This window comes from Tarenaya hassleriana, unplaced genomic scaffold (assembly GCF_000463585.1).
Source record: "Tarenaya hassleriana unplaced genomic scaffold, ASM46358v1 Cleome3, whole genome shotgun sequence".
Taxonomy (NCBI): domain Eukaryota; kingdom Viridiplantae; phylum Streptophyta; class Magnoliopsida; order Brassicales; family Cleomaceae; genus Tarenaya; species Tarenaya hassleriana.
Genome location: NW_010966177.1, coordinates 1,294,533 through 1,303,474, shown reverse-complemented (window position 1 = coordinate 1,303,474; position 8,942 = coordinate 1,294,533). Strand labels below are relative to the sequence as shown.

The 8,942-nt window shown below is 40.1% G+C and overlaps 3 protein-coding genes across 3 annotated transcripts in view; 2 read left to right on the top strand and 1 right to left on the bottom strand.

The window, feature by feature from the left end:
* The window catches only part of LOC104818636 (PITH domain-containing protein At3g04780), a 2,331-nt gene extending 1,057 nt beyond the window's left edge, over positions 1-1,274 (top strand). The window contains exons 3-8 of the mRNA XM_010548297.2: positions 8-131; positions 311-359; positions 448-505; positions 624-670; positions 762-839; positions 1,050-1,274. Coding sequence (XP_010546599.1) covers positions 8-131; positions 311-359; positions 448-505; positions 624-670; positions 762-839; positions 1,050-1,098 — 405 coding nt within the window. The 3' untranslated portion in view covers positions 1,099-1,274. The remainder of the gene's footprint in view (positions 1-7; positions 132-310; positions 360-447; positions 506-623; positions 671-761; positions 840-1,049) is intronic.
* Positions 1,144-6,610, bottom strand: LOC104818635 (peptide-N(4)-(N-acetyl-beta-glucosaminyl)asparagine amidase). The gene is made up of 17 exons (XM_010548296.2): positions 6,499-6,610; positions 6,347-6,400; positions 6,069-6,254; positions 5,838-5,936; positions 5,649-5,735; positions 4,952-5,034; positions 4,488-4,601; positions 4,080-4,134; positions 3,918-4,004; positions 3,470-3,525; positions 3,326-3,385; positions 3,136-3,223; positions 2,244-3,008; positions 2,097-2,157; positions 1,900-2,002; positions 1,600-1,737; positions 1,144-1,516 (listed from the first exon to the last, which is right to left on the bottom strand). The coding sequence occupies exons 1-17, from the start codon at positions 6,574-6,576 to the stop codon at positions 1,438-1,440; spliced, it is 2,193 nt and encodes a 730-aa protein (XP_010546598.1). The 5' UTR covers positions 6,577-6,610; the 3' UTR covers positions 1,144-1,437.
* Positions 6,611-6,728: 118 nt separating this feature from the next.
* The window catches only part of LOC104818634, a 5,993-nt gene continuing 3,779 nt past the window's right edge, over positions 6,729-8,942 (top strand). The window contains exons 1-6 of the mRNA XM_019203099.1: positions 6,729-6,838; positions 7,133-7,223; positions 7,322-7,469; positions 8,320-8,438; positions 8,554-8,626; positions 8,865-8,939. Coding sequence (XP_019058644.1) covers positions 7,143-7,223; positions 7,322-7,469; positions 8,320-8,438; positions 8,554-8,626; positions 8,865-8,939 — 496 coding nt within the window. The 5' untranslated portion in view covers positions 6,729-6,838; positions 7,133-7,142. The remainder of the gene's footprint in view (positions 6,839-7,132; positions 7,224-7,321; positions 7,470-8,319; positions 8,439-8,553; positions 8,627-8,864; positions 8,940-8,942) is intronic.

The window sequence follows — 8,942 nt, the reverse complement described above, 5'->3', positions numbered from 1 at the left end:
CGTGTAGGGGTACAGAGAAGATGATGGATTGAATTTGGAGAGTGATGCTGATGAGCAACTTCTCATCTATATTCCTTTCAACCAAGTCGTAAAGCTGCACTCTTTTGCCATTAAAGGCCCTGAAGAGGAAGGTAATGTAGATTTTGGGTACTTAGAGATGGTTATTTTTCAGCATTTCTTTGTAATTGTATGTCCGGGATATGATATGAATGATGTGTTGGTGTGGACATGAAAGATTTAGACCCCTGGAGATGTGTCTCGTTCTTGGTTTCATGCGAGGATTCTGAGATTCGGTTTTTGCTCTCTTCAGGTCCGAAGACTGTGAAACTCTTCTCGAACAAGGAGAACATGGGATTCAGGTAAGGTGAAAAACGCCCTTTTGTGTATCGAATTTACCTTCTTTTCTGCAATAAACTGGAATTTGTGGTGGTTTATCATACATAACAGCAATGTCAACGACTACCTTCCGAGTGACTTTGCCGAGCTATCTGAAGATAACCTCAAGGTATACGTTCTGCTTTAGGTTTGACTCTTTTGCGCATAATATCTAGAACAAAATTCTATCTTTTAACATCAGCTTTTAGCAATACGTCGTGATGTTTCTAATCGATCTTTCTGTGCAGGGAAAGCCGGTTATCCTTAAATATGTCAAGTTTCAGAATGTTCGGAGGTAGGTTTACCTTCTCTGTATTTTGTAAATTTATTCATATGGGTGGCGTTAGGGCCTGCCTGAACTGCATGTATATATGTGTTTCGTCCAGCTTGACGATATTCATTGAAGACAACCAGTCAGGTTCGGAGGTCACAAAAGTTCAGAAAATCGCACTCTACGGGACAACGTAAGTCTCCAAAATCTTAAAAAAACATTTTATTCAAGAAATCTGAACAGCTGATTCATGAACTTGTTGAAATATATCACGTCTGGTAGAAATCAGTTTAGGGATGATCCTTTGGCTATAAGACAAGTTATCATCTTGTGCACATAAGACATTTCTCCACATATATATTATGCAAAGGGGAATGTAATCTTATTAATGTGGGAAATACAGGGTGGAGACGACTGACATGAAGGGCCTGAAAAAGGTGGAGGATCATTAAAAGCTTCTTTCCATCTAACAAGAGGGAGAGGGAGAGAGAGAGAGAGAGAGAGAGAGAGGCTCTTTTTATACATTCAATCCCTTTGAACCAATGGAATGATCAAATATGGGGTTCTCATTGTGTTGAGGCACTCTTTATGTTTGTTTCACTGAACGCGTTACAAAAAAAGTTTTTTTTTTGGTGGGCACAGAAAGAATCCCTTAAAAGGCTTGCAGAGTACAAACAACAGTTAGACACAGGATAAGGATATGAATGATGATGGCAACGTAGTTACAATACAACAACATCGATGCGGTTGTACCGCTTTCATGTACTTTTTGTTTGTTTTTCTTTTTGGGTTCAAGATTTGTAGAGATCGATGCTACCTAACTGTAGGCGGGAGGTGGAGCTTACGTCTCGTACTGCCAGAAACCTGAACCTGCAACAGAAAACATACGACGTACAACGTTAGAAAGCTGAAATCATCTCGAAGCCCCCGAGAGGAGGAAACACTGTCGGAACCTGAAAAGATTTGCTTGGAAGACAGTCGTCGGCTTTATTCTGTAGGAGTTGCGTTGGAAACGGGCTTCGAATACTTGGGAAGTTTGCTCGTCTAGAACACGCCACGTGGATCCCCCATCGCTGCTTCCTTCAAGAATCCTGCAAAACAACAGCAAGTACAGAAAGATAATACCATATGGGCATTGTTCCAACGCTTGAAAAAAACTCAGCTCTTAATGCGGAATCAGGTAAAACTACAAATCAATCCAAACCCAAATTGCATATCTGAAACGTTGGAGCTCAAAAGGGGTAGAAAAGTACCAATCTTTTGGGTCTCTTTCTGGGGCATCATTTGCAGACATGAGCTCATATTCTGCAACTTCTTCCATCTTGTTGTCCAACGTCTTGTACATGATCCAACAACCTATAAACCAAAAACGCGTTTCTGTAAATAAAAAAAAATGTACAACCAAACATTGGAATCGGCTCGGAGAAATTGAATTCTTTTTACAACATACCTTTCGCACCGTTTGGTTCTTCCCATTTGGAGTCACGGATCCCGTCGAATGCTGAGCTTGCCTGAGACAATTGTGTAGGAATGATGTCTTACAAACCTTTCTTAATGATGGAGGAGCATATGTGATGAGTGATGTCTTAATACTTACAATACCAGAAGGAAGCTCTTCCCCACTTGCTAGGACAGAACCTAAACATACTCTGTTTCGTTTCACAAGTGGAAGAGAGAGAGACTCTTTGTTTAAGTTCTGGCATTTGCCGAGGTCACGGCTTAGTTCTTCCAATGCGTCCAATGCAACCGGTAGCGCTAAGGAAGTTTTCGTCGGTTCACCGTCCAAATATATGGCCAGGCCTTTATCGTCTGTGTCACTCTTGCCCTTTAATGAAAGAGCATGAAGCAACTTGTCTAATGAAGGCAAATACTGCTTCGGAAATGAACTCGAGCCATCTGAACCTAAATTCAGACGAGCCTTCCTTGTTTTGTAAGATGTACTCTTGAGATCCACTAGGGTTCCCTTGACGATCTGAAGTAGCTCAATCGCTCTTGGTGTAGGCAAAGAATCCTCGACGAATTGAGTAAGGATAGTCGAGAAAGAATCATAAAGCTTTGTCACATGGTCGTCAACACATATACGAACCGGGCAAGAGGTAGAGCTGACAGAGGAATTTTCGTCCGAACCAAACTCTGATCTCAAAATGCGCCATCCCTTGTCACCACTCTGCCTTCCAGGTAAAGAAACCGAGGCATCATCTGGGGAATGAAGGTCTCTCTCAAGCTCTTCCTGCTCATTGCTGTCTCTGAGTTCAAGAGAAGATAGAACATGAGGTGTAAAACTAATGCGCAATTCTCTTGTCAGGGTCCGCAGAACAGCTTGGGAAGATGATTCAGTTGTGATTGTCCGTCTAGTTAAAATCTGAAGAAGGAAACAACATCAGACAACTTAGATCAACTGAACTGAATGTAATTCTGAGACATTATTGGAGCTTGCTGGCAGGAATTAAAGTTGATTGGCACATTCACTGCTTTTCAAATAGCATTACCTCGTGCCACTTTTTTGTGTAGCGCTTAGTGACATCATAAACCCCGTCTCTCGCAATTCCAATTACATAGTTCAACTTTTTGTTCCATCTACATGAAAAAGATTTAATATGATTATGGACAACCCCCATGGGGATAGATCAAAGTGAAAAGCGAAACACAGGAGAGATGAGATAAGCTTGAGAAACTTACCCTTTCTCATATAGTAAGGGTTTATCATACACTCCTTCACATGGATCCAGGTGGATCCATCTGCAGCATAAAAAATTCTTCTCTGATTTGTTTCGTGGATATAATTCTCTGCAACGGAACCTTTCTTTTGCATAAGAAGCTTACCTTCCAAATGAGTGTGAGAAACATTCAGTCCAGACATGATCTGTGAAATCCAGTATCTGGAAATGGAAAAAGAGGAGTTTCAGAAACACATTATTAGGCATTGTACATAGTGCAATCCTTTTTCTTTGATATTCAAAAACCATCACTTTGTATCCACTGATGCAAAGCAAATCGGCCATCAAACTGTGCACTGAGTATTAGGTTACCCTCTTGTTTTGATACCAACATGCAATAACATCTCAAGGCATCTAATTCTTTCCAACAAAATCTCACTCAGCTGGGTGAAAATAGATGTCTCTAGCATTAGCCATGAGGGAAGCCAACCAAACAAGATTCTAGTTCAATTTACCAGAGATCCCGATTGGAGAAACAAATGCGCAAAAGTTCAAGGAAAGATCTTGAACATCAGAATAAATGCTAGCAGAATAAATTCTGGAATGATACCAACCAAACGAGTTGCATAGCCAAATGAGCGACAGTATAGTGTAAAGCAGTTGGCCCACTCCCCACAGCGCCCTTTTCTCGTTTCTAAAAGCTACATGACAAAGAAAGGGCTATTAAACCCAGCAATGAAATCAATGACGTATCTTCGTGTGTACAATTCATATACCTTCACTGGATCATTGTACCGAGGGAATCGTGTAATTCTTGAACAAAAGGTACAGCTGTAGATATCACAATGGCAAAAGAAAAGAACTAATTTCGGTTCAAAGATTAACACAAAAAGGGAACAGGACATCAACTGACAGCTCAACTTTAAGCAAGTCAATACATTAGATAGATAATGTGACATTGTGAGTGATTAGGCTTTTTCGAGCATCTAATGCATCCATCAAACTCACCAGAAAAAGTCCATGAGAAACAGAATTATAGTAGTAACTGTAATGAGTTAAAGATTCATTCCTCAATCATATCTGAAGATAACTAGAAAATTTTAGTATTTGCAACAGAGAAAAGCCAAATAGCAAACTGCATTTCCTGCATAAAAGAAAACTATAAAGAAATGTGAAATACATACCGATAAAGTTCAACTCGATTTGCTCCATAAGCAAGCTCCGAGGGAAGTGGATTTCCCATCCCCTGGCCTACGGTTTTGCTACCACAACCATCACAAGGAGGTTCATTGACCCACCTGCACTACCACCAGCCAATTATTGGAAAAAAGAAGTTTCCAGATATTATCACGCCAGTATCTCAGAGATATGTATCTTTGGCTACCACGGCAATTTGCAAAAAAGGAACAAATAAGGGTAATACCCAAAAAAATATACATAGATGATAGGAAAGTTTTCTCTTCACTTCTATAGTCCACCAAAGTTTCAACACCAGAAGTAATAGCTCACTTTAGTCTCAAAACATAAACCGAAGTTAGTGCGAAAGTTATTTTCTCGTTTTGGGTTTTCAATTTTACACTTATCTCAGTTAGCATCAAAGTGTGAAAAGAACTCCTATAGGAGAAGAACAAAGAAGTAAAGAAAATACCTGAAAGTTTTTTTGAACCAGAAAAGTAGCTGAAGCAGGAAAGTATAGTCATGTTCCTCTTTTGAAGGCTTAAAATTCCCCTCCTAAATGTATGCCAAAAGCTTGGATCAGATGAAATATCATTGAAAACCTAAAGCTCAAGGAATTGTTTTACATATCTAAGAAATTTACTCTCCCAACTACAGCAGCCATGAGAAGGCTATATCTATATATGTAATTCAGTTTGAGCAAGCTACCACCTCATCAATGTCGATCACATATAATAACTTAGGTAGTGAAATACAAAATTATAACTTCACCGAAGCGAAGAATATATCTTCCCAAGTCCCTACCATACTCAGTCTAAACCAGTCTCAGAATGTTAGCCTCTTAGTTCTACTATATTGCATGATGCTTAGTGCTTACATCTTTAACTCTAACCATCCAAAAAAACTCACCACAAATAACCCCAGAGAATATAACTGGTTTAGGCTCAGGCTATTAGTACCAAATTGATTATCATGCCAACTTGAGCATGTTTCAGGTAATGGCTGGCAAGATTATAACATATCAGTAACATGGAACCATCAAAATTCGACATCTATTATAATCACCCTGTTTAACAGAAATTTCCATCATCAATAAGCCTGTTGCTTCATTCAGTTATGGTCATTGTGCTAAGTCTACATATTATAAATGAGGAAAAAGAAGCTCTCACCTTGGCCAAAGCCACGATAGCTTTCTCCTCCAACTCCTCTACAGGAACAGTCTTTCGTGCAGCTTCTTGACGCGCTGGATCTTCATACTGACGTAACAATTTCAATAATATGTGAAAATATAAACAGATCTCTCCAGATTCTAACATAATAAATGAGCAGAAATGCAACATATTCTGAACAGTGATCACCATGAGAACTTGGCCAACGTAAGGTCTTATCCTCCGTTCAAATTCGCTGCTATCTTGTGCTGCTACATACTGTTGGAGCAACAGAGCTTCTTCTTCAGCCTTATAGAGGAAAAACAGAGAAAGAACCCAAATTGACTTCAATTTCATATTCAAAATCACCACCAACAAAGAATTAACCTTTGACAGATGCCTCTGAATCTCAACAAATTTGACACAAATGTAGACTGATACCTGCAACATTCGCGCAAATTCTTCATCTAATTTGACCATTTCGGCATTTGATTTCTCACAGCTATCCACATTTCCTTCCAAATTCTCCTCACAATTTACTTCGACCGACACCAAACGCAGTTTCTCCGAAACAGAAACGAGATCGGAATCACCCAATACGACTCGATCACCTTCTTCCGCAACAATCTAGCTCCCAAAATTCGACACCAAACGTAATAAGAGATTCCATCGATCGACCCAGACACAAATTTCGGGGCAAAAAACCGGAAAAAGAGTACCTTCTGCTCATAAGGAGGAACTGAAGTCAGGGAGAATATTTGGAACCGGAAAACCTGCAGATCAACTTAGGAGCACCCGTTCAACGACAAGATCACAGCAAGTCGGAGACGACGATACATAAATGTATGTGGAGAGAGAGAAAGAGAGCGACCTCGAGGCCATCTTCAGTGTCGTAGTCGACGTCGAAGGTCGAGTCTTCGTGGCGGAGTAGGAATCTTCGTGACACCATTTCCTCTCTGCCCGTCGCTTTGGTCCGACTCCAACTCGGCGTTTATAAAAGACAGAACGACCATTAACAAAAAAAAAAATAGAGAGAGAGAGAGAGAACGACAATTTCTTTTAGGAAAAAAAATGGAAAGTGTTCTTGAGGCACAATTACCGAAATACCCCTACAGCCTCCGCTCCAAGTCTCCAACCGCTCAACTTCTGAAAAACCATTCGTTCACGTGAAACCTAAGCCTCTCTCGTCGCCGTCGCCGTCGCAATCTCCGGTGAGTGTCCTCATCCTCATCCTCCTCCATCTTCTTTTGTCCCCTTTCTTCTTATCAATTTCTGTCCTCTGTCGTTGGTTTGGATTCGATGCAAATTCCTGTATCATTGTTTGATGTTTGTCTCGTTTTTCTGGCTTTACTTCTTCATGGGTTTCTGGGTTTCGATTGATTCAATGCTGATGTAGCAATTCTTAAATCGGTTTAGTTTGGGTGAATCTACAGGACATGCTTTTCTGGATGCGTTTTGGTCTCCCATAGCTTTGAACTATCTTTCTTTTTGCTTTGTGTTTGCAGAAGGAGGAAGATGACAACCATGGCGGTGACTGAATACGGCATCGTCTACGCCGTCCACATCGTCACTGTTCAGTTTGGCTCCGTCGTAGCTGTAACTTAAACCCTAAACCCTATCTATTACATTTCTTGTTCTCTTCCCTTTTTCTAATGTATGTTTGCGGATTGATTTGATTTTTTTTTTCCTTGCAGAAAGTGTGCGAATGTCTTCTTAGGAAGGGAGCGCTTACGGCCAGAGACATCTCCCGTTTCACAGAGGTCAACCATAACCAAGTGAAGGACATCTTGTACCTCTTAATCCAACACAACTGCGTTCAAGCGTTTGCTGTTGAGCAGCCTGGTAAACCTTGGAACTTTGTCGATATTTTCGTACGTTTCGTTGCAAAATCAGATTTTCGGGTTTAGGGTCACAGTCACACAACTTTATAGTCATCTGGTTCTTTGTTGAGGAATTTGAGTTATTGCTTCTCGGTGGTTAGAGGTTTGGTTTTGGCGCTGTGATCGAGGATACTGTGTTTTGAATCAGATTTTCTTGTTTAGGATTTTACAATTTTATTGCCTTTTGGATCTTTCTTGTGGAATTTGGTGCAAAACTGTATGCTATCGCTGTGGCTTTGTGATGCTGTCATCCCTCTTACGCAGAATTTCGAGTTCCAATCCCAGTTACAACAACTAGGGGTGGCCATTTCGGGTTTCGGTTCGGGTTCGGTTCAGTTATATTCGGGTGTGGTTATTTCGGTTTTAGAAAAACTATAACCATTCGGTTTTTATATAAACTTCGGTTCGGTTCGATTCGGTTATAGGAACTCTCTTATGTTGAAAACGAATTAGCTCCCTTAGGATTCTTTCTGTTTGGTTCTTCAAAAATTGGGATTGCTGCTGAATATGGTAATGCTGTTCTTGTGTCAATTCTTTCGAAAATTTTCATAATCCTCATGGATGAAGGGTTTCATCCTTGTCTGTGAGAGCATCTTATGTTTCTCTACCTTGTTCATTTGTGGAGATTGAGAGACATCTGTTGCTGTTGTTGTCTATTTAGAAGAGAAAACAGTGATGCACTTGTTTCTCTTTGGCTTTCAAGAAGTTGAATGTTTGTCCTGTAGTTCTTCTAACCCTCCAATAATCTTTTAGTAGCCATCAAAGTTGTGGGAGAAATCATGAGTGTTCTTTTGTATGACTGTGACATGTAGGTGCCGCTGGGAATGAGGCCAAAATTACTGCACAATTCATTGTGATGTTTAGTAACATACTTCACCGTATGAGGTATAACAAGTTTATGAAGATTGTGAAAGAAGAACTGGGGCAACAGGTTTGCTCCTGGCTCTTCTGTTTGTTTTAATGTTTTATGTAGCTGGTTGCAATCTAAAGGGATTAGTTTGAAGTTGGAATATGTACATTCCTAATGTTGGATATTATTTTTGTAGTGTGGAGAAGTTCTTGAAGGTTTGCTCAGTAATGGCAGGCTTACCCTAGGTCAACTGGTAGAAAGAGATGGAGGTGAGTCCCTTTTTCTTCTGTGGCTCATATGTTAGTCTTGGGAACCTGATAAGCAAACAGAAAAGGATATACTTCTGCAGCATATGGATTCCCTGTTATTTTTATAGATATGTTATTTCCCTCGATTAGCATTTTCCATTCTCATGTTCTGGACTTGAGATAGAACGTAATTTTTGTCATGAAAATGCTTAAGATAGAATTGACACCAACATACGTTTACTTACATGTCATATTGCAGAAAATGGAATGGGTTCAGATGTCGTGAGAGATTCTCTGCAGAAGCTGATTGCTGCCCGCTATGTTGAACGCATTCCTG